This window comes from Diospyros lotus, chromosome 13 (genome assembly GCF_014633365.1).
Source record: "Diospyros lotus cultivar Yz01 chromosome 13, ASM1463336v1, whole genome shotgun sequence".
Taxonomy (NCBI): Eukaryota; Viridiplantae; Streptophyta; class Magnoliopsida; order Ericales; family Ebenaceae; genus Diospyros; species Diospyros lotus.
In genome coordinates, this window is record NC_068350.1 from 34,184,330 (window position 1) to 34,209,606 (window position 25,277).

The 25,277-nt window shown below is 35.6% G+C and overlaps 3 protein-coding genes across 13 annotated transcripts in view; 1 reads left to right on the plus strand and 2 right to left on the minus strand.

Annotated features, from left to right (window-relative positions):
• LOC127788396 (4-alpha-glucanotransferase DPE2) overlaps positions 1-391 on the plus strand; it is a 46,302-nt gene extending 45,911 nt beyond the window's left edge. For all 10 annotated transcript variants that reach the window (XM_052316595.1, XM_052316587.1, XM_052316588.1 and 7 more), the window contains one exon: positions 26-391. In XM_052316595.1, coding sequence (XP_052172555.1) covers positions 26-261 — 236 coding nt within the window. In that variant the 3' untranslated portion in view covers positions 262-391. The remainder of the gene's footprint in view (positions 1-25) is intronic.
• Positions 392-997: 606 nt separating this feature from the next.
• Positions 998-15,359, minus strand: LOC127788398 (probable E3 ubiquitin-protein ligase RHC1A). The gene is made up of 2 exons (XM_052316598.1): positions 15,130-15,359; positions 998-2,161 (listed from the first exon to the last, which is right to left on the minus strand). Exon 2 carries the CDS (start codon positions 2,087-2,089, stop codon positions 1,217-1,219), a length of 873 nt encoding a protein of 290 aa, XP_052172558.1. The 5' UTR covers positions 2,090-2,161; positions 15,130-15,359; the 3' UTR covers positions 998-1,216.
• A 6,130-nt stretch (positions 15,360-21,489) lies between these two features.
• Positions 21,490-23,975, minus strand: LOC127788251 (uncharacterized). Of its 2 annotated transcripts, none has more exons than XM_052316362.1 (4): positions 23,610-23,975; positions 22,811-23,365; positions 22,563-22,631; positions 21,490-22,086 (listed from the first exon to the last, which is right to left on the minus strand). In XM_052316362.1, exons 1-4 carry the CDS (start codon positions 23,764-23,766, stop codon positions 21,716-21,718), a joined length of 1,152 nt encoding a protein of 383 aa, XP_052172322.1. In that variant the 5' UTR covers positions 23,767-23,975; the 3' UTR covers positions 21,490-21,715. The 2 variants fall into 2 exon arrangements, with proteins under 2 accessions (XP_052172322.1, XP_052172323.1); XM_052316363.1 differs by having other exon boundaries at positions 21,836-22,093.
• Positions 23,976-25,277: the final 1,302 nt, after the last annotated feature.

Genomic DNA, 25,277 nt, shown 5'->3' on the forward strand with positions numbered 1-25,277 from the left:
TGCTACTTTTCCTTGCTATCATCAGGTGTTCATGTGACACTGGAGTCCTTGCTGAAGGATAAAGAGCTTAAAACAACCATCAAAGGTCTTGTTCAAGGAAGTGGAAGATCATATCCTCCATTGGAAGAAGAAATTCATGTGGGTATTGAAAATGCTGCTTTAGATCCATTGAAGCAGCGTGCTATCATTGCCCAGGAGAAGATCTCTTCGGTGATCCACCCAAATGAGATTCCTAAAAGGGAAAACATAGCAGTCTTGTAGGCTGTTCATTGTATTTTCACATCAATTACATGGGCATAGATATTTGGTATTTTGTTGTCCCATCCTTTTCCTCAATCAACAAGCATACTTGTGCTCTTAATAAGCTCTTAATAAGGCGTATGTTGTTTTATTGGGTTTTCTCATTTAGTTTCAGTAATGCTTGCTTGTAAGTCTTGTTAATTGGTGCTTACTGGAATGGCACAAGCTATAAGATGGGAGTGCACTGCAGTGGCTCTGTTGTTTGGAAACATCACCCTGCGAATTCAAGATTGTGGATTCGATTCCTAACTCCTCTAATGCTTGAATGGTCTCATGCTATAAAGTTCACGGGTTTAAACGGAGGATAAATGATATTTGCCAGAAAATATCTCAGTAGGGTATGACATTAGCCAGGTCTGTTGAAGGTATAAAATGTGCAAATAGTGATCGGGGAACTGTAATTCATAATTTGCAAGTGAATCATAACACTCATGAGCAGCATTTTACTGGATTCAACAGCATGTCTGGTGTAGAAAGTATCTAAATTATAGGGCTTACCAGCATATGTAAAACTCCATCCTATCCCTAATGGGACAATCAAAATAAACTAGTCATCCTGATGTTGAAGGACAAGGAATGTACTCACACACACACACACACACACATGCATATATATATATATATATATAGAGAGAGAGAGAGAGAGAGAGAGAGAGAGACTTTAAACATTAAAAACAGTGAATATGTAACATGCATATAAAACAGAAGCAGAAGCATAGACTTTGATTCAGCTCAGGAAAAGCAAGCTAAATTGTTGTGGAGTCGGAGCTCCAAACCACACCAATAACACAAGCCATTTGCTCTAGGTTGGAGGGCAGTGAGTTTGGGACACCAGTAAAAAGAGAAAGGAAATCAAGCCATGTTATGAGCAGCCTTGCCTCCCTGTTTTTAAGGCCTTATCCACAATGATTTACCTTCATGTGGTTGACGAGCTGCTGCCAACTGCTCTATTATTTCGAGCTCGGGATCGGGACGATCTAAGAGACCGGATGAAAGAGAGCGGGTTCCACGATCCTCGACTTCTACCCGTTCCATGTACATTCCTCCGGCCACTTGAGCTGCTTCTACCATGAGCCCTCCAGCTCTCGTCGCTACACTCGCTGTTAGACCTCTGCAATGTTAATTCCTGCCGGCAAACGGGACAGGAGTTATGCTGAACTAGCCAAGGAACAATACAATCTGAATGGTATATATGGTTACACGGCATTTTCCTTGCTTGAGTCCCTAACTTGAATTTTTCTTTACAAACGGCACAGTGCGTGTCAGAGCGAAGGTGTCTCTGTGATACTTTAACCGTAGGCATCTCATCGATCAAAGATTTGGGTGCAGGGGGTACAACCCTTTGATCAATAGTAAGCTCATCAATTAGTTCTTCTAGTCCAGGACCAACGAAATAATTCCCGCCACTTGTTTGCCTAAATCCCCCGGCCTCATTGAAAAGCTCTTCAAACCTACTGTCCTGAGGCATCTGTCCACTGAAGATCAACCAAGGACCAATACCACCATGTTCAGGATGTGAATCTGACCTGCCACTATTGTCAACGCTCCTGTTAATTCCCACTATTCGCTCTCTCAGAAAGTTCAAGAAAGCATCCATTAATCTGGGCTGCTGCTGGTGATCTTCAATGCCATTCTCTTCACCAGAATCTATGGACAAGCTGTTCGTGCTCAGTATATCACCAAGTTCCTGAATAAATCCTCCACAACAGTCGGCACAAACTGCATTTTGTCCTCGCAGACTAACCGGTTGCCTACAGCTATAGCACCAATGGGTTCTGCCATTAGACATCTCAAAACCTTTCTCTACTTCGAATGTTGTCCTTCAGGTTCCTTGTCTTTGACTGCTATCTCAAAACATTTTCTAGAAAATCAAAGAATAAACATCCCATAAAGAAAATATACAGAAAAATTACATACCAGAAACTACTAAAGCTCAAAAAGTATCTGACATCTGACAAATTTATCTCCATGGAGACATTTAAGAAGTGAGACAACAAAACAAAGTATTTCATGGGGCAGAGCTTGATAACAAGAAAAGGCAAAATTCTGAAATCATATGGATTGACCCAAGCAGACTCTGCAATCTAAACCTTTTGTTAGGTTTAGTAGTTAGTGAATTTTGATAAATCTCAAAAATCAATAGCAATGCACTGCAGTTAATTAGGTCTTTTGGAATCTTTAGCAGGCCTCGAACATTCTAATCAGTCAGTTTCTTAGTTTATTTGTTTGGGATCTTAAACTCGGGAGAAATAGAATGTGCCTACAGACTAGCAAGTAGGTTTCCTGTTCAAAACAATCACGACCATCTTCATCATGCTTGTTTCTACTTACCTTTGCTACAGAATATTCTATCTTCATCTGCTATTTTTTGCTTCTCCATCATGCCATTAAATTGAATAGTCAAATTGCTCTCAGGTTATCATTTACAACCACAGAACTACTCTTCTTTCAGATATAAAACTCTGCTATAATAAGCCATAATGAAGCCCAACCTTCCCTACAATCTAAAGCTGCTGTACATTTTCTATTTTCATTCAATTAAGAAATTGTCATTTGTCCATGAAATCATTAATAAACAATAAAAGAAGTCATATTCTCTCTCTCTCTGAAAAAAAAAGTAATAGAAGAAGAAGACGGTCTTGATGTGGGATTGCTCTCTCCTTTTGCAACATTTATGCTCGCTAAATTTCATGTTCATAAATGATCAGAAGGCCATCATATGAACAAATACATATAATTAGTATATATTTGCAAGTGAATAAGCATATAATGAAGATATATACAAATTTGCAAGTGAATAGTTGTCCATTTGTAGGCAAAGAATATAAAGAAAGTAATCCAATTGTAGGATTGGAACATGACAAGCACAAAGAGATAAGAAGTGTTTAAGAACAAAGGTTCCTTTCCTGCATATAAAAGTTGTAAGCAAAGTACAAAAAGAGAATAGTCCAATTGTAGGATTGCAAAACATGACATGTACAAAGAGTTGCACACGTGTTTAACCACAAACCCTGTACATTTTCCCAAGGGGGGGTCACTGGTGATAGAGCATAACTACATTTTTTCCATGTGAATTTTGATGGATAAGGCTTTAAGGCTTTAACTCTGCCTGTTAATTGAATTATCCCATCCATACTTCTAGTGTTGAAGGTATTACTCCTTATTACAGTGGGACTCAAGCTCAACAACCAATGCAAAAATTGTCAGATCTTTATAGAACATCCTAATTGGTTGATAAGGAGTAATGCATTGTAGGTATTATTCTTTAGGCAGTTGAAAACTAGCCGTAACTGTTCTATCTTTTAAAATAGATTTGAAATAAAAGCATATTCTGTTAAACCTTCTTAGCCATGAGTTGTACTGCACAGGTATAGTGAAAATGGGCTAGGGCCACTCTATCAACACCTGAATGGAGTACTAAATTCACAGAAATTCTCACATTTTACAGATGAACATGGGTAAAAGTTAGTTTAGGACTGGAGGCTTAGAATAAAGGAAGAGGGTTGTGTTAGGTAGCTAACAGCTAGCATAAAAGTTGTCAAATTAAACAACAGGAATTCTAGACAAAATACAATGATTGGTGAGCTAGAATTTAATCCTAGGCATAGAGGCCTAGGATTAAATTTGGGAATATTACAACTTTGATAGAGAAATTTATAGAAGTGGTAACTGTGATGATTAGAAGAAGAATTAATATTATTTGACAAGATGGGTTAGTGGGAAGGCTAAAATATTTGCTAGCCTAGATGTACAAATTGGCACTGGGGGAAGGACCATCAGAAAAATGGAGGGGGGGGGGGGGGGGGGGTTATTATATATAAAACTTTAAAGGATGAGATAGGGAATGTAACGAGACTAGGAGAAATTATCACAGTTAAAGTTGTGCTAAGAGAAGAGTTTGAATGTTGATGATGCATTTGTACCACAAATTGAATTCAAAGATAAAAGCAAACTTTTGAGAGGATTTAAAGAGTTGTTTCAAAGAATATCTTGAAGAGAGTTCATTAAATGTGAATTGAATGGTAATATCAGCAAGAAAGTGAATGGGCATATAGATCATCATGGAGTAATGGCTTTGGATGATAAAATAATCACCATTAACACCTTATCCCAACCAAGTTAGGGTTGGTGGCAACATTTATAATGTTAATTGTTTTCTAAGTCAATTGACAATACAAATTCATGCAAAATAACAATGTGGCATAATTGTAGGATGCTTTTCCTAATGCAATCCTCTAGGGAGGGAGTGATGAAATAAAGTTCCATCACCATCTTCATATGGAAATGTTTCAAGAGATGGCAATGAATGAAAATAATCGATATGGTTGTGTTCCATCATATAATTGATATTGTGAAACCAAATTGTACAACATGGAAACACAAGTAGCTTTGGAGGATAAAATAATAAAAGAAAATTACCTTAAATTTTGTCTTGACATAATGACCTCACCATAACTAATACTATCGTTAAGAAGAGATACCTCACCTTTGCTCTAGTGATAGGTGAACATACTAAGCACATTCAAGAAGAGACGCCTCGGTGTATGTTATTTATAGATGACATAATCTTGGTGGATGAGAAAAATAAATACAGCAGGAATAAGCTTGAGTTATGGATGGATACTTTAGAATTCAAAGGCTTCAAATGAGCAGATAAAAAATTGAAATTATGATACATAAGTTCTGTAAAAATAAAGTGTGGACAATATTATGGTGAATTGAAGATCAGGTTACTAGATCAGGTTACTTCAAGAAAAGATAAGTTCAAATATATTGGATCAATTGGTCAAAAAGATCAAAAGGTTATTGATGATATTACTCATAGTATCCAGATAGGATGACTAAAGTATTGAAAAGCTTCTAACGTTTTATATAATTGTAAATCCCTTTAAAGCTAAATGATAAATTTTGTCATACGGCTATAAAACCAATTCTATTGTACAATACAAAATTTTAGGTAGTTAAGTACCAACATGTGCTCCTTTTTTACTAGAAGGTCATAGGTCTCAATAGTGGAAATGGCCTCTTTGCAAAGCAAGGCTAAGGTTGTGCACAAAGATGACCCTCTCTTGACCCTCATAAAGTGGTGAGCTTTGTGCATGAAGGATGCCCCTCAAGTACCAATATGTGCAAAATATAAGTATAATAGAGTTCAAAATGGTATTGTAGATGTGTAGCCATACAAGAAAAGGTAGAATTAAAGATAAGATTATGTGTCATGGAGTTGGAGTGGTGCCAATTAAAAATAAGATGCCTGAGGTGAAAATAAAATAATTTGAACAAGTGATGAAAAAAACAATAGATTGACCTATGATGGAGGGAATGAAAGGAATTTGTAACAAAAAAGTGGAGAAGAACTAGGTAAAACTTGGTGGAAGACTCTTAGGTATGAAAATGAGATATCATGGCATTACAAGGTCAACTAGGATACCAAATGGTAAGGCTACTTTTCTAAGTTGGAAATATATCAGTATCAAAATGTACTCTTCCATGACCAGAAAGTTCCAACCAATGATCTCTATAAAACCAGCAACCTGCAACTTTTCAAAATCAACTCAAACCCACCTAGTATCTAAAAATCTTAAATGATATAGCTGGTTTTACAATTATCTTGCTAGTCATACATTTTAAAGTACCATTGTTGGTAAACCTGTATGTTTAAGAGCTCACAACACAGATAAAACATTATTTTCCCTGTCTCTTTCTCTTTTCCTCTCCTCATTATTACCACCCGTATTCATCTTACTTCCACAGCAAGGTATGAATTAACACTTGTCATCTGCACAAATTTATTTCATTTTTCTCTAGGTTTTTGGTCAGTAAATAACTTTCATCCTTGCTCTGTTTAAGTTGTATGTTTGTTACCAAATCTGCAACCATTCTCTAGGAAAACTCTCTCTCTCTCTCACGCGCGCATGCACACACATTAGTTTTTTCTCCAAAATATGGTTTCAAGGAGGCTCATGCAAAGATCAAGTGGTAGGTTTCAATATGGTTTTATAGTAAGCAGTTGGTGGCGAATAAGTGAAGGTCACATGGTGGGTCTAGTTATGCAAATCTTTTTTTCTTTTTATAGACAGGTAGCAATTTATTTATAAGAAGAAAAGCTACAAGAAAACATAAAAAACAGATCCCCAAAACACAACATTCACCCCAGAAAAGAACATCCCCAAAAAATACAATACTACAAAATGAGCGTTCAGGGAGTGGACAGAAGAAGAAAAATGGATAATCTAACTGAGGGTGTGAGAACCCATCAACACCAATGCTAATCTGGTGGTGGTCTTGTGTCTATACTACAATTGTATGATACTGGTGGCTCATATTGCTAGACAGAAGGTCAGTTGTTGGAGCGTATGGAGCAGAGCTTTGACAATTGGCCAGCTTAGCTTAATTAAGTGTTTTCCAGGTAGGGGAAAATAATGGATTGGACAGGTGCAGGGGACAGAGTTCAGATGTACTGTACAAGGTAAATTTCTAACTTCAATGCAATTAGAGTCTTCCTTACAAATACTGTTATATACCCTACTTTCTAATATTGAAAAAGATTAAGTGCTCTTCCCCCATGGACTATGGCAAAACTTCCAAACCATGTAAATTCTCTATGTTTTTGTGTTGATATGGCTTGTTGTTATTGGATAATTATCTCCTTTTTTTCATTTTCTTTTCTTTTGTAGGTGTATAACCATCTCCTTCATATGTTACAAATCACAACAAATTGAATACAATAAAGTAAGCAAAGGTTGAGAGCATAATACACATACTTGTATGAATGCACACAAAGCCAAATGAGTTCATCATCACTGATTTCAATCTTATACTTAATACTAGTTTTATGGAAGATGATGCCCATTTACATACATGGGAAAAATACACCAGACTGATAGAGGGGTGCTGGTGCTTTTGAATGGAGAGGCAGCAGTATGGTGAGTTCACAGTGGAAGGTGGTGAAGGATCAATGAATACAGACAGATTAAGGAGGAAGAAAGCAGAGATGGATGCATTTGCAAGTAAGGTAGGAATGTGGTCTTTGTGGGGAGGCATGGGGGTTCGGCAGCATAGAGAAGTGTTGATTGTGAACCAATAAGGAACTGGTGGTAAAATGACAAGACCTGCTTTTTAGCACATGCATCACTCTCATGTCGCACCAATCACCAATGATGATTGATGCAACTGAATAGGCTTGGGGCTATTGCAACAATGAGCATGTAGAGGGACTAAATTCATCCGTTTATGGTGTTTGTGCCACGGGTGAATCACATCAACAGATCGGGAATAAAATTTGGAGGATGTTTAATGTTGATTTGCATTGGCAAGTTGTGAACATATATCAAAAGTTTCTGCGGTTCTCAAGTATGAAAGTATGAATAGCGGACCCGAGTAACATCCTTGGCAAGTCATTGGGTGAGGTCCCATGTTTTCTTATATGGGTTCACATTTAATGAAGGTGGCAAGTTAAGTGCATTTACACATGCCCACATAAAATATTGAGTTGGTAAGTGACAACAGAATGAAACTGGGCCATGTTATAGAGAGACAGAGGTGGATGTCAATTGGGGGGATCTAGGGCAATTTATTCATTGACTCATTGAGGTAAGTGTTAATAAAGGTCAAGTGAGGAAAGTTGGTTCTGCAAAGGAAATGTAGCAGATTCTCTGATTCCTTTTTTTTTTTTTTTTTATCTTCTCTACTGAGGCTTTGTCTGCATGGATTGCACAACCCCAACGCATCTTCATTGGAGTTAATCATTGCAAACATATAGGTTCATACCTGAGTGATGCAGAGATAGGTTGAATAAAAAATAAGGAATCTTCAAAGAGCATGGTATTTAGGGCTCAGAATCTTCAGATGAATGAGGAAATCAAGACAATTGAGAGAGACAGAGAGAGATAGAGTAGGCTGTTGTTTTCCCAATCCTTCAGTGTGCTAAATCTTTCCTATTTTTAGTTTTTAGGTCATTTTGGTGGCAAACTTTGAATATCATATCATTGGGCAAATGTTGTTCAATTATTAGCTTATCGTGAAGAGTAATTAGGCTGTACATGCAGCAAAAGTTCACCCAGTGAAATTTGAGTGTCCTATTGTTGGCGACTCATGACAAGGAGATTTTAATAGGCTATCAAGGTCTTCTTGAGTCTCTCTACCTAGCAAGTTGAGCCGTGGATGGCCTGAAGGGAACCCCTGCCTTTATGTTTTCTAAGATAGAGCTTTAACCAATAATCCCTTGAGGATATTGTGTCAAGGCTATAAAGACCTCAGAAGATTAAGTATTCTAATACTTTAGCACTTATGGTGTCATGACCCCAAGGATATAATAGTAAATATAATAGTAATTGTAGTTTAATTGTAGTTATTATTTACAGTTAGGAGCAGTGTAGTTATTTTTCTTACAGTTATGAATTGGGTGTAGTTGGATATAGTGGAGTATTGGAGTAGTGGAAGTGATAACTGCTGTAATAGCTTTATTTATAAAGCTATCATACAGTTCCGGGAGGATATGGTGGTTGTGAATTAAAAGATATTCCTTTTCTCTGTGATTCTCCCTTACTTTCTCTCTGTTTCTCCCTACTTTCTGTCTAATTCTCCTTCATCTCTCTTGGTGTCACCCTATTATTCTTTCTCTCTCTGCCTCATTTCTTTCTATTTCTCCCTCAATTCCAATTTTATCTTCAAAGGAAACATTAGTTAGGACAAGGGTCCTAACATTTGATATCAAAGTAGTCAATTCTCAACTGTGATCTAGGGTTCCTAGTAGTTGATTTTGATCAGAACAAGGCAGTTATTGGAGGCAGTTCCAGAGCAGTTCCTTGGCTTTAGATCTAGTTTTTTTTGGAATTTCTCCATGGCTGATGGTTACCAAACGCTTGAAGCTTCTATGGATAGATTTGAAAGGAAACTGGATGAACTCATGATTATGATGGCCAAAAGGTATTAGGTTAGTCAACTTAGTCTTCAACTGAATTACTTTCTAAGGAATATCTTGATCCCATTATTCAACAAAAGAGCTCAATCCCTATGACAGTTGGAGATCCACTCCTGCTAGGAAATGATGTGATCCATAGAACTCCACAAGTCAATTTTCTGGAGGACTTTCTATCAAAGGAGAAGGATGAATAAATTTTGGAAGATAATGAGTTTCCCTTTAAAGAAGATGAACAATCTGAATTGGTAAAAAAACGTTGATTCATTAGATATTCCAGTTATAAATCATGTCAAAGATGAATCATTAGATATTCTGGTTATAAATGTTGGATATGAAAGTTGCAATGAAGGGATTTTTCAGGCATTTGATGAGATGTATGCTCTTGGCATCTACTCTAGGTTGGATGGAGGTCAGGTTTCAACCATTGTGGAACTTGCGGAACATTCTCACCTCTTCCGATGCAAGCTGGATGCCAAGAAAGGAATGTCAATTTCTGGAAAAATCAATGTGATACCATTGGAGGAGAAATCTGTTGAAGATGAACCTACGGTGTACAATAGCAAGCTGGAAGAAAAGATGTGTTTAAGGAAAAAGCTGAGGAGGAGCAAAGGAGGATGCAGAAGGAATAATTGAAGTGGACTGAACAGAAAAATCATGATGCTTTGCGGAAAAAGATGAATCAGATAGTGAAAATAGGGATTGGATGAAGAATATTGGTCAAGCTACTGAGATTTCTTGGGAATAAGAAACATTTTAAGGGGGCAGGAATGTCATGACCCCAAGGATAATAATAGTAAATATAATAGTAATTGTAGTTTAATTGCAGTTATTATTTACAATTAGGAGCAATGTAGTTATTTTTCTTACAATTATGAATGTAGTGGAGTAATGGAAGTGGTAATTGCTGTAATAGCTTTATATATAAAGCTATCATACAGTTTCAGGTAGGGGTGTGCAAACGGTTGGTTCAGTGAAATTCAATAATTGAAAAAACTAAACTACCGTACAAAACCGAACCGAACCAACTGAACTAACCGAAAACCGAACTAACTGAACAAAATTCATAAAAACTAAACCAACCAAATAAATTGAACAAACCCAAACCGAATAGACCAAACTAATGTTCGGTCTTACTATTGCCACCGACCACCTAGCCAGCCGGTGATTCCAATTGAATTCCCCAACCGTGGTGGTTCCCATACCTAAAATTGAGTTTAATCCAATGGTTGATTTTTTGTAAATCTAAAAATTAATTTTATTGTTAAAAGACTAAAAACTCGTTTATGAAAAAACGTCGCTGGCCACCATCCATAATGGATTCCAACGATTGGAATTGACCATCAAATTTACCTTGGCTTAGTGACCCACATACCAAAAAATCAAAAAGATCTAATGGTTGGATTTTAGTAGATCTAAGTTTTAATGTAGAATACCCACCCACAAGAAGGTCGTCGGAAAACTTATCGAAGGGGCCCAAGCATGGTGTGAATATCTAAAGGAAATAGAGGTGGTTTGAGGCGATGGTGGCTGTTGAGGTGGCGTCAACGGCGGATGGGCAAGCACGATAACCTGGTAGACTGGTAGCGATGCTGGTAGCAATGATTACTGAGGTGGCGTCGACCAGCGAGCACAATTAGCGTCTGCATCGGAGGGAGCGATGGGTCACCGGAGAGTTGGAGATGAAGGGGAAGGGAAAGGGTTGAAGGCTAGGCAGTTTAGTCCTTCCGCCATTCTATTTCTCATTTCTATGTATATTTCTTTTATATTGAACCCAAAATGATGTCATATTGGTTGGTTCGATTAGTTTGGTTATTTCAAACAATGAACTGAACCAAAAACCGAACTTCTCAAAAAAGATAACTGAACCAAACCATAGCAAGAAAATAACCGAACCGAATTGACAGGTCGGTTTGGTTCGGTTAGTTTGATTTAATCGAACTTCTGCTCTCCCCTAGTTCTGAGAGGTTATGGTGGTTGTGAATTAAAAGATATTCCTTTTCTCTACAATTCTCCCTTACTTTCTCTCGAATTCTCCCTACTTTTTGTCTAATTCTCCTTCATCTGTCTAGGCTTCCCCCTATTATTTTGTCTATCTCTCCCTCATTTATTTCTATTTCTCCTTCAATTCCAATTCTATCTTCAAAGGAAACATTAGTTAGGACTAAGGTCCTGACATATGGCAATTTTAGTTATTTGAAGTTAGAAAGCTTGACAGATTTCCCAGTCAGAGGCTTGGTATCCCATTCTTAGGCTGAAGAGTAAGTGTTTAGGTGCAAACTTCATGAGACTTAACACATGGTGTGCGAGTTAAAATGAAAACAGAGGCTTGTGTGTCACTGTCAGCAGGCTATCAAGTGATGCTCATTTGAAGGTCCATCTAATTGCCAAGGAAAACATGCGGCACTCTAGGGATGTTACCTCCAACAAAATAAAAGACTTCCAAAGAAGATTCTAAATCCATGACCCACATTTGTTGGAATACTAAACTAATGCTTTCTGAATTATTAGGAGTTGCCCAGATCAATATATTTTCTCTATTTCACTCTATGAAGTAGTCATAATATTGATTAAAGGATGGTGCCATGTCTTTCTTTTTTTGCTAGGCTAGTGTCTTTCTTTATTATCTTAACTAATCCAAGTGAATTTTATACTCCCAGATCTCTTAACATCACCTTAATAAAAATGTCAGACATCTAGTGGTCTTTGTTCTGGATGTTCAAACCATCTCAATTGTTTTTAACTCATTTTAGCTTTAAAAAAAGATTATATATATCATCTCACTGATTTGTTCATTCACATCCCTATCTTTTAGTTTTATATCTAACACATTATTGCACCACACCTACACGATAGAGCATAGTTGGTCTTTTAACGGTCTTGTAAGTTCTAAAGTTTTGCTTTTAACCTCATGGGTATATCTTTATTCAGGGAAGCAACAAAGTTAAGTTGGGTTGAGACTATAAAGAAGGATGTTATGTACTATGGTCTAACTAAAATTATTGCTCCTGATGGAGTTGATGAAGAAGAGAGGATCAATATGGCCCACTACAAGTAGTTGGGAAAAAAGGCTAGTAGAGTTAAGTGGATCTCACAAGCACCAGTCAAATAAAGCACCTTAAGCATTTTCCTCATAATTCATCAAGCCTTAGTTCTACAAGTTGTAAATCTCTCCATTCTTATGTTGATTGAGCTCATTATCAAAATTTTTCACTCTTATGTACCTCTTGGCCTTCAATATTGCCTCTCCCTTAATTCTACTTTGATTTAAATGGAATTTGCATTTATTATATTCAACATCGGTGTCATGAGTCATACAAATAGGTGCCGATCATGACACCTATTTGTATCTAGAAGAATGTGGAAATGTTTCATAAAATATCTAGAGAATTCTAGAAAGCTCTAGATGCTTCAGGAATATTATAGAACATTCCAGAAGTCTCTAGAGCATTCTAGATGATTATACTAGAAGATTGGAGAATTTTTTAGATTACTAGGATGCTCTAGAAGATTCTGGTATTCTCTAGAAGACTCTAGAGAAATGTAGGATATTGTAATTACTTCTAAGACTTCTCAAGGAGGTTGTGTAAATATCTTAAGATGTCCTATTATATCATTCACATGTGGCACAATTCTAGCCACACATTCTTTCCATTAGTACCTATAAACAGAAGAGGGCTTCATTTGTAAGAGCATCCAAGAAAAGCATGGCATTTTCAATATACTTGTGTGTGTTTATTTACCATTATCTTCTTTGTTATTTTGATCTAACACTACATTTTGGGGGAGTAGGGCTGAACTTATGCTTTCAGGAATCGACAAGCTTAGTGTTGGTTGATTGAAGATTAAGCTGGTGAAATGTGGGCTAAGTTGAAAATAATTCCAAAATATTATAATTAAGGATCTCAAACTAATAGATAATTATAACATCAAGAAGATGTCATGCACTTCCTCCACCTTAGGAATCAATTAGTTACTTTCCATTGTCTCCAATCTTGCACTGTCCCAACATGAACATCCATTATGGAAATATTAAATCCTGTTAATATTTTTATACAATTCCATACAACAATTTTGTTGCACAAAGAAAGTATTCTTTCCCACTTGACATTTTTCTAGAACAAAGCCAAAATGATGGATTTGCTGGTTTCTATAATAATTTACTTAAACCTTGTGGGAATATTAAATCCTGTTAACTTCTCTACACAATTCCATACAACAAAATGTAGCACAAAGCAATATTCTCTCACACTTCATTGAGGACATTTTTCGAGAACAAAGCCAAAATGTTGGATTTACACGTTTCTATTATAATTTACTCAAACCTTGTGGAAATATTAAATTCTGTTAACTTTTCTATACAACTCCATACAACAAACATGTTGCACAAAGAAAATATTCTTTCCCAATACACCGAGGGTATTTTTTGGGAACAAAGCCAAATGATGGATTTATTGCTTCCTATTATAATTTACTTAAACATTGTGCATTTTCCAAAGTGATTCATCCTTCCTTACTTAAGATAGAGAGAGAAACACTGATACTAGATTCCTCCTTCCTAACTGCAAGCGGATTTAAATAGGAAACTCATAGTAATGAAGAAATCAAGTCATGGGATAAATTGGGTTATTCCAACCACCAGGGGGGAGATTGTGCTACTAACCAACCCCTTAATTTTGGTTAACCCCAAACTCAACTTTTTACTGAATCAAAATAATTGGCGACTTTGCCTTGATGTAAAGTGATACAAACTTTAACTGTTTATCCAAACAAAATGCTAGGTTGCAATATATAATCTTTAAGCATGCAACTTTAAGAAAAAGTGATTTTCCCTGACCTCTCACCAAATTGAATATGCTAAAGGTTCACGAGAAGTCTTCTCTACTACTATTCGGCGTATTCGCATTGGTAACCAAGCAGTCTGACCTTTGACGTGCACGGTGCACCACTCAATACTTTCCAATTCAATTGCTCCAGAAAAGCAGATCAGCCCCTTCAACATCACAAGAATACAGTGATCTGTTCACCAACCCATTACAAGTAAAGCTAGTCTTTCTGTCTCTCCCTATTTCTCCACCTAAACATAGATGCAGACCATGATTTTCTAACGCTCTCAATTGATAAAGTAAATTAGCATTTTCTAGTTGCTCCAAAACAGACATTATCATGCCTTCGTGATAACAGTGGCAAAAATAATAAGCTTAATGGGGATCTGTAGAAATTTGTGAACTATGAAAAGGAAAGAAGCATGAGACTACAACTTCAAACGATCAATTTTGGGGTTTAAGTTCCAACAGGGTCTAAGTTGCATCTGAAAAGCTCACAGAACAAAACAGAATGGAAATGACAAAGGAACTTGCCAAATATTTCGACTGGTGGAAGAAAGTTTTAAGAGTTAATGGACCATTTTGGCTGCTGAATCTGGAGAGAAAATTGAAGCACTGGGTTTTGTTCCTCTAATTACTTGATTGAGATAAGATTGCCGTTGTTATGCCTGGGAATACTGAAATTCCTACAAATAATTATTTCCCCAGATTTCCAACGGAACCAAACAGAAAATCTGCAAAGCGCATCAGACCCACAATAGCATAATTCCACCACATGGCTAAACACACACACAAATGACCATATACCACTCAAAATTGGACCTTAATTAATACCCATAGGATCAGAAAATCCTACCAAATATTCTATGAATTTCGGGCAACCAAACAGAAAACCATAGCAAACGCATCAAACCCATACCATCAAAGTTCCAACACATGAATATCCACTAAAGCATTATCAATCAACAAATCAGAAAACAAATAACGAAAACAAAAATAAGAAGTGTTGCAGAATGTAGATCGAAGACGAGCCAAGAACATGTTTCTTGCCAAGACCACCAGAAATGCAGAGAAAACTCGTACCTCTGAGAGATGGGGAACGGAAAGAGGGATGATCCAGATGAAGATGATGGATGGGGATGGAGAATTGAGGAGTGGGAGTGATCTGATTGGATGCAGCACGTGGCTGTCGACTGTGGGATGCAGCACGGGGCTGAAATAGCGGGTTTTTATGGGCTTTCAGTGGCTTCAGAAGCCCACGTCCCTTTCTTATTTACCATTTCTATCCAAAGACTCCATCTTTGGTCATGGATAAGACCATTGATAAGAAAAAAACACATGAACATGACAACCCAACCCGTGCTATGGTGAGTTTGAAGTACGGGATTCTAGATTTGTGACTTTGACGTATGCTGCTTAATAATTATCTTCTTATGGCTCACATGATAAAGTAAAAATTTATCTCATCAGATAAATCAGTAACATTATTTGATATATTATAATAATTAATATTTATCAGATATTATAATATTTATCTGATAAAATAATCGAATCTAATATAAGATATAATTGTATTAATCTGATGAAATAAATATAAGAATTTAATAAGATAATGATTAATCTTAATTCTAATTAGTTTAGAAGATGATGATAATAACTTCTAAAGAGTTTTGACGAGAGACTACTTCTATTATTATAAATAGGGGTTTGGTCCTCTTTCTACCCAACACAATAAAAAATAATCACAGTTATTGTTATATGTATTTCCCGCATCACCCTGCATGGGCCAGACTCGGTCCGATAGACCGACCCAATCACCCAAGGCCAAGAAGGCCCGGACGACCTCGTCGAGGAAAGTCCAGCCTCCACCAAAGATCCGGAACTCGTAAAGCGAGCATATGGCGAGCTCCCGGTAATCCTCCAACGAGCTCTAAGCAATCGACTAACGAGCTCCTGAAATATCCTTCAGATCGCTGGCCCATCCAGGTTGCTGGCCTAAAACCTCCAGCTCGCATGAGTGACAAAGCTGCTGAGAAGTTAGAGGTAGGGTTCGATCACTTTATCTGTAACAGCCCATGCCCCTCGTAATGAGAATCCCACTGAAGGCGATAAGAACTGTTTGTCCCCCATTATACAATCACTGTATTTTTATATATTATCTAAATTGTAAAAGCCCCTCAATATAAATGGGAATCAAAGAGACCATGAGGGGCAGGGACGAAAAGAATAATCAGATACCGCCATTCTGAGAGAATAATCAGACTGTGGCCGTGGACTAGGCATCGTTATGACCGAACCACGTAAAAGATTCTGGTGTACACGCTTGAAATTTTGGAGGGGGAGGTTTTCCTTCCTTCTCGGTATTTTTGGATTGACTCACCGCGGCCCAAAACGAATCACGGTCGGCCGAAATCGAACGTCGACAGTTATATTATTCTATCATTATGGTTGAGGTCAAGGGGGAGAAATCAGATTCTAGCATTTCGTCCCCAACTAGTATTTCTCATTACGGTATATTCTGTTATGGATTCAGATACGCATTTAATTATAGTATTACGTGATTTACATGAGTTTTACGATCATATGCATAATGATTAATTATATCTTATATTTGCCATACAATATTATTGCACTTACATGTTGTCCTTAATTTCTTTTGAATTTTGGTCATTTGGTTTAGACGATTCATGAATTTTAAATATATTTAATTAATTCATAATTTTTTTTTTAAATTAGTCCTAACATTTCGTGATTTAACTAACTATAATATTTCTCTAAACTTTCGCCATTCGAAGCAATGTGGTGACAAGCTTTAAAAAGTTTAACATTAATTAAACAAATTTAAAGTTCAGAGTGTGCGTTAGCCAATTGACTCAATTTAGTCTTTTTTATCAGCTTCATATGATATAATCTTTATTTATTAAAAAATTAAGATAAAATTCATAATTCATTATGAGATTTGTCTAAATTGCATCTTAAGTTATATAAAAATAGAAATAGACAACAGATACGATGCGAAACGAAAATAAAGAAATGACATTTTTCAAAACAATAAGAATCGAAAACGTTGAAAAAATTCATAAATAAAAAAATATAAGGACCTTTTTGTAAATATAATTCGTAATATAAAAAATTATAAAAATATTTATTTAATCTAAAAAAGCAAAATACATATTTTAGTCTTTGTACTTTTTTTTATTTAGATATTTGAGTTTTTTATTATTTCAATTACACAATTGAACTATACAATTTCGATTTAATTGTACCCTTAAATTTTTTGTTATTTCAATTACACCATTGAACTATGTGTAATTTATTGTTCTCAACAAATTTGTTGAGATGTGCAATTGACTCGAAATTGTATAGTTCATGGGTGTATTTAAAATAACAAAAAATTTTAAAATGTAATTGATTTAAAATTACATAGTTCAAGGATATAATTAAAATAACTAAAAAATTAAATATGTAAATAAAAAATATGTACAAATATAAGAGTTAAAATATGTATCTGACTATCTAAAAATAAACATAAATTCCATAATACATTCAAACAAATTTCATATTATTTGAAATTTTTTCCATCTCTAATCTCTTTATAAACGAAAATGTGTTTTCAAATTGAAAACGCGTTTTTGATATTTTCTTAATATTACCAAATGGTTCCGAAACGTTTTCGAAATTGCTGAAATAACTCAGAAATGTTTTCTTTTGTATTTCTTGACATTTCGATAATAAAAACATTTCAAAAACACTAAAACGGCATCCCGACACAAAAAGTTTTCGTGGATCATAGATTACATCTATCACCTCAATGTTTTGATATAAGAAACTTTTTAGAAACAATAAAACGCCATCCCGAGACATTTTTGTGCATCATAGATTGCATCTATCACCTCAATGTTTTAAAAAATGCTGTCGATCTGGATTAAATAAAAAAAAAAAATCATCTCTGGGTTCAATCGATTGAACAAGATCAACATTTCACATTTCGTTTTGGGTTCAATTTCTGCATTTAATCGATCGAACCAATATAAACATCCAATAAAATAAACACTTCTAGGTTCAACCGATTGAATCCATAGTTGTTGATCTGAGTTCCCCAAACATTCTTAGGCTGTAGCGGTGGTGGATGCATTGCTATCCACTACCTTTTACCTTTTATTATGTTTTTGTTTTTTTTTTTTAATTACAATAGAGAGATTATATAATTATTTTTTACTTTTTTAGATTATAATGACAAAAAATGAAGGAAGGTATCTTGAAATAAAAAAAAAATATATCTATTTATTAACTATACAAGAAAAGTGATCCGTGATTATAAAATTTTAAAGAAGTGATATAATTAGTGTTATTATTTAATTGGCGGGGTTGTGTCCAAAAAAGCGAATGACTGACCCAATTTCAAAAAAGCATATCATAAGAAGAAATTTACAAAAACAAACTAAAAGAGCATAAAGTCATGGAATGACCAACGTTGAGGGACAATACTTTGAGTGATTGAGAGACTTAAGTGAGATTGAAGCGAGAGACTTATGAGAGACTTGTGACAAATTGAATGACCTCGACATAAGTGATCAAAATCAAGACTAAGTGACCTTATCCTAGAGCATCTCTCGATGCCTTTGAAAGACTCCCAAGAATTTATGAATCATTCGACAACTATTATTTGAAAGGCTCTCATCAATTAATTCTACCTTTGATGTGCTTGCCTACTAAATTAAAAAAAAAAAAAAAAAAGCCCAAAATGCTCACTAAAGATTGTGACTCTCCTTCTACTGATCATACTTCTCCCATCTCCTCTCCATAAATGGGAGACTTTTCCTCTAGAAAATGGTACACTCAATGCTCTACTTAGAATATAATCATACTAGTTATACTTCAAACATAAAACTGACTTTAGTATAAGAGAGTCTGCGAATAATGCTTACCTATATGCCCCTAACCATTTTTTTTTCTTGCAAATCACTCACAAACTAGTCACTCAAACTTCTTGGGACACTCTCCCCCATAAAGAAATTCATTGTTGCATATTGACAATAATAATAATATATATTTATTATAAATATATATATATATATTGAAAGTGATATAATTAGGGTATCAAAAAGTTTTTTTTTTCAAAGACAGAGTTAAAAGACTATAAAATAGTTGAATTTTTCCCTCCAAAAGCTATTTAGAGAATTGTAATAAAATATCTAGGCTTTTTAACAATAAAATCCAATTAAGAAGGTGATCCCAAACAAATCTTAAATTATTGTGGGTTCAATCCACATGTGTTATTTCAATAAGATTTTTTTTAAAAGTAAAGATTGAACCTTTTATGTTATTGAAAATTTGAGTCTAATAATAATACATGCAAATTGCAACAACAACAATAACAACAACAACAACAATAATAATAATAATAATAATAATAATAATAATAATAATAATAATAATAATAAGTCTTAACCTTATTATATAAAATTAACTTCGAAGTAATTATGTAGAATTTAACAAATTTTCCAAAATATAATTAATTTTTGGTAAATTACTCTCAAATCTTTGTAGTTTGAGCCATTTGTAAGAAACTTTTTTGTGATTTATTGACTTTAAGGTTGCAAACGAGTCCAACCGAGTACTGACTATAAAAACTTAAAACTTGTTTATTTAAAATTCTATGGGTTTAAGCTCGGGATTGAGTTTTAAGTGGAGTTTAAAATTGAGGTTTAAGCTTATTTAGGTAGAATTTTATCAAGTTGAAGCTTAACTCTTTTATATTAAGCAAACTTTAAGTCAATCTTTTTATAAGCTTTAAACTTAAAACTTATTTTCAATTTGATTTTAGGCTCATTTATATATAACACATAGAATAGTATATTTTAGTATATATTTTAATTTTAAATAATATAACAAAAAAGTCCTTAATCATAAAAGCGACAACAAATTATTTCATAATAAGCTCCGACCGAGCCTACAAAAGAGTCACAATACGAGGTTAAATGAACCGGATACTCTAAATTTATGGAATAGGGGTAGGGTAGAGGATATAACGATACATAAAGAAAAGGGGATTGTTTGGAAAGAAATAAAATAAAAATGAGTATAATATATTTTTACTTTTTTTTTGGATGGGGAATGGAAGAGGACAAAATGATTAGAAAAAGAAAAAAAATAAAGTTACAATTATACCCATTTACTTTCAAAATAAATATATACAAATTGTTATAGATATCAAAATATTAAAATAATATATATAAATCAAAGTAATAATATCTACTTGTGAATGGAATATGAAAAAAATTAGAGGACCTCTCCGGGTACCTTTGGGAGACTCTTTCCAGAATTGTTTAGTCTCTCGTACTTCTCTATTTGTATTTTCTCTTCTTGGACTTATCTTGAATTTTGTCACACTTTCTTGAATACAATAAATATAAGTGTCTATGTGCCATTAATTAACATCCATTCTCCAAAAGCAACATAAATTAATGTTAAAATAATTATAAGATTTTTTTAGATTAAAGATAATGTTAGACTTTTATAAATCACTATGGGTAGTACGGACAATCCGTCTAATGCAGTTGGGAACTTGACATATTGCGAGGTTGTGGATTTAATTTTATCTCTGCATGAAACTATACAATCATTTGTATCTATCTTAAAGGGCAAGCCCTAGAGTTTAGATCCCGACAGACTAATCTATAACGTAGGTCAGGTTAAGACAAATCGTAAGTTTTAAAGATGATAGAACGATCCGAGACAAAGATTGTTTGTGATCAAGGACCCTTCGAAATTTTCACATTATAAAATAAAAAAAATTTAAACTTTTATAAAAATAATAAAGAAAAAATAATAAAAAAATTTAAAAATAAGTTTCCTTCCCCTTCATACTCCATATTTGGGTGGATGTAGGGTTGGAAGAGAAAAGGGACCCTCCATTTTCCTCACTTTCCATCCAAACTAGGATATATAAAGCTTAAATTTGACTCATTTACTTGGAGCTAACACTAAAAGGTACTTGGAGGGTCCATTCTCCAAAAGCAACATAAATCAGTGTTAAAATAATTATAAGATTTTTTAGATTAAAGATAAATGTTAAGACTTTTATAAACCACTAAAGGTAGAATAGAGTCTGTCATATGCATTCAGGAGCTTGAGATATTGCGAGATTGTGGATATAATTTTATCTCTATGTAAGACTATACAATCATTTGTATCTATCTTAATCGACAATCCCTAGACTTTTGATCTTGACAAATCTGTCTGTAACGCAAGTCAAGTCCAGGCAAACCATAGGTTTTAGAGATGGTAGGATGATCCGAGACAAAGAGTGTCTGTGATCGGAAACCTTTCGAATTTTTTACATTATAAAACAAAAACTATTAGACTTTTATAAAAACAATAAGGAAAAAATAATAAGAAATTTTAAAAGAAGTTTCTTTCCCTTTCATACTCCATAAATTGGGTGGAAGCAGGGCCCGGAAGAGAAAAGGAACCCTCCCCCTCTCCTCACTTTCCATCCAAACTAGGGGTAAAGTTTAAATTTGACTCATTTACTTGGAGCTAACACTTGATATCAAGCACTAATAGTTGTTTCTTTCTACTGTTTTTATACATCAAACACACAAATTAATGAAAGAATCTTCAATAATCTGGACAATGGCTGTTTGTTTCTCGAGAAAATATAGAATTAGAAACGTAGACTTCGCTTACAAGCCTCTAGGGGCAGTGAATACTCAGAAGAAGAAGAAGAAGCAGAAGAAGAGGCTCCCAAGGTTAAGTCGTGGACCATCTCTACGATCAAGTCTCTGCAAATGTAATCCTGCAAAACCAGCCCTATTCTCCCGACCTCTCTCTTCTCTCCCCATGCAATGTCCCAACAAACTTTGTCTACGATCTCTTTTTTCGCCCTGTTGCTCGTCGGCGGCGGCTTGCATTTCGTCTGCCAGAGGGATCCGTCATCGTCGTCGCCCTTGCGGAAGAAGCAGACGTCGACAACCTCCTCGACTCTCGGGCAGCTCCTCCTCGGCGCCGGCGGTTTCTGCTGCTGCACCTTTTGTTCTGCATTCTCCAGTTATAATTCATGTAATTGACACATTCAAAATACAAAACTTGAGATTATAGACGTTAATTGTTTTTATATTACAACCAAGCAGGGAGTTGATGCAAATATGAAACTATAATCCTTGAAGAGTGCTCTTGACATCTCGTAATTAACAAAATAAATACGACACATATACGATGCGAAATGAAAATAGAAACCCATTTTTTTAGGGACACAGTCCTGAGATGTATTGTTGTGGGCTTGTAATGGAGGGTTAAGTGGATGAAGTGGGTGGGAGTGGAATGGTGTCAGGCAAAGCCTGAACTGAAGAAGGGGTCTCTTTTGCCTTTTTCTTTTCTCATCAGTGGTGGCCATCTTTGACTTTGACTGAACGGCAGCCGAGCCCGAGTGAGCCAAAAGCATGGGCCATTCCATGATCATGCATCATCGCGATTAGTGATTATAATAAAGTATCATACAAATTAAGACTTACTTAAGTAATCATAGTCAATGGCACATCCATCTTTAATCATCATCATCCCAGCTGTAGCCATCTGCCCATCTGTCATTTTGATATTTAGTTTTAAGGAATTAATTAATATTATGTTTTTAAATTATTGATTATTAATTATTTTTTTAACAAATATTATGTGTATGGTATTAATTAATTATCGAGAACTTTAATTACTCCCAAGTATACGTGAAGAAAATTAAAGCATAATCCAAGAAGAGAATACGAACCTTTGATAATGTGAACTTTTGAGGCGGCGGCGGAAGGTGTACGAGTGAAGCTGCGGAGCACAGAAATGGGAGTCGGTTGTTCGCCTGAGACGGCGTCTTCGTTTTTAGCAATCCGTTTCCTCTTCGCAACCGGAGTCGATCTGGGGCTGTCTCCGGACCGGAGGGCGTCGATGATCTGCTTAATGGCTTTCAGATCTTCGTCGCATTTCTCCAGTGCGCTCATCAGCAGCTTCCTTCTCTTCTCCGCCGCCGACTGATCGGCCGACGGAATCTCCTCCAACCCCATGAGCCTCGCCACCAGTGCCGGCTGCGTTTGTGCAGCGGTGGTTAGCCGGAAGCTCTCCTCCGGCGTACGCGAGTTGACAGAATTGGATCGCCGAATCTCCGCCGGCAGCGTCGGGCTTCTCGGGACTTGGCACGACAATCTCCGAACATGCCGGGCTTTATCTCCTCCCTTCTCCTCCTCACAATCCCCTTGCACCAAACCCATCTCCGACTTGCAAGCCGGAGAGGCAACCTCCTCCTCGTCCTCCACCTTTTTCCCAGGCTTTCTACCTGAAAGGTGAAAGCCAATCTGACCGTGAATAAGAGATCGATACACACATAAATAATATATATTAGAGACTTAATTAAAATTATCATATATATATAGTAAAGTGTAACACAGAAAAATATGTAAGCATTGTGTCTGAATCAAGTTAAAATTTTCTGTATTAATTTCTAGGTATATACGTGATATATGCGATCTTCTGATCCTAATTAACGAGGATAAAACGAGGAAGTAGAGAAGAGAACTAACCGAAGGTAATTAGGAATCGGCGACGAGGTTTGTATTTGGAAGAGAGGTGAAGAAGGCCGGCCATGCAGCCAACGGCGGCTGCATGGCGATGTTCGGCGACGTTTTCACGGCGAGACGAAGACGACGACGAACGGGCAGTCTGCTGTCGCTTCAACATTGCTTTATTCTTTGGCTTATTTTCTGGGCTGCGATGCGAATGTGTTGTCCGAATTAAGAATATGTTGGCCGGAGGATGGATCGATTAATGTAAAAAAGAAAACAAAAGAGAAAGTGAAATGGAACGGGCTGCTGTAACGGTAAAGAAATCGAGTGTTTGAGAGAGAGAGAGAGAGAGAAAGAGAAAGAGAGATAATGAATGCTATTAATGATGCATAGGCAAGGCAGCCCTAAAGCAACAATAATGCACGTGGACTGTTGGCTCCCTCTTTTTGCAACTCCAATTAATGCTGGATTATTATTTGTGCGGTATGGAAAATTCTAAAAAGCCCACTTACCGATTTGGTTATCGAAAGAGGGCAAACAAATGATTTTGCCTTTACGCTTTGCTCTCTTTTTTTTCTTCTCATGGATTGTCCCGCTTCTGCTTTGTCATCTCCCTTGCCATGGCCACCATCGCGCCTTGTTGCTGTCGCCTTACCTTGTCTCCATCGCTGCCTCACATGTCCTCGCCAACAGTCGTTATATCGACTGTCAGCGAGGCGGCGATGGCAGAGAGGCGACGGAGACAAGGCGACGACCATGGTAGGGGAGACGACAAAGCAGGAGAGGGGGCAATGGCCCGCTTAGCAAATTTGTAAAGTGGACGGGACAAAATCATCTTTTTACCCCATTTCTGTGAGGGGCTCGGTAGGGCCGTCGGGCCCTGTAGAATGACTCGTGCGGTAATGGTTTGTTAAAATGGATAAGATAAAGTTGTATTAATATAAGATTAAAATATTTTTTAGATTAAGATATGAAATGATCAAGATAAGGTTAAAAATATTTTAAAATTTTTATCAAATTATTTGTTAAATTTTTTGAAATGCATTGGATGACACATACATTATTTTCTCTTATTTGTAAAAATCGAGATAAATTTATCTAGAGAGAGAGGGGGTAAATTTATTTGAGAAAATTCAGATAAAAAGTCACGTAATTTTTTTTTCAAGGGTCGCTAAATAAACTTAATAAATACAGTGGAAATCATTTTTGTCTATAATACTTTTCATATCCTATTTTTTTAGTTTATATCTTCATTAACAAACATTACCTATAAATTATATCCCTAGTTTGTCAACTTTTTGCTCAATAGAATCGTTAGATAAGTTATTATATTTTAATTTTTGAGTTAAATAAATTATTGTATTTTAAAAAGAAAAATTATAATTATATGAGATTTTTTGAATTTTAATTTAGGGTGGGCTTTGAGCGCTTGTGAGTTTATAAGATTATTTTGATTGAATATAGAGTTTATGCTGGTGATAAAATTAAAATATTATTAGGTTATATTAAGAAAATATCTACAAAAATAGTTAGTGTGACTTTAAAATACAATAAAAATGTCGAACAAATTACTTTTCGATATAAATCCTTGATAAGAATATTACACAAGACAAGCAAAAATTATTTGTAAGAGAATAGCTCAGTGGCAATAGTACGATTATATTTATAATTAGAAAGTTATAAGTG

What these genes read in the sequence shown, in the direction of transcription:
- LOC127788251 (XM_052316362.1), bottom strand. Translation starts at nt 23,766, where the DNA reads ATGTTGAAGCGACAGCAGACTGCCCGTTCGTCGTCGTCTTCGTCTCGC. An exon ending in CCGATTCCTAATTACCTTCG is followed by an intron (nt 23,366 to 23,609) that starts GTTAGTTCTCTT and finishes TTCACCTTTCAG; the next exon opens with GTAGAAAGCCTGGGAAAAAG. An exon ending in AAAAGTTCACATTATCAAAG is followed by an intron (nt 22,632 to 22,810) that starts GTTCGTATTCTC and finishes TCAAAATGACAG; the next exon opens with ATGGGCAGATGGCTACAGCT.
- LOC127788398 (XM_052316598.1), bottom strand. Translation starts at nt 2,089, where the DNA reads ATGTCTAATGGCAGAACCCATTGGTGCTATAGCTGTAGGCAACCGGTT.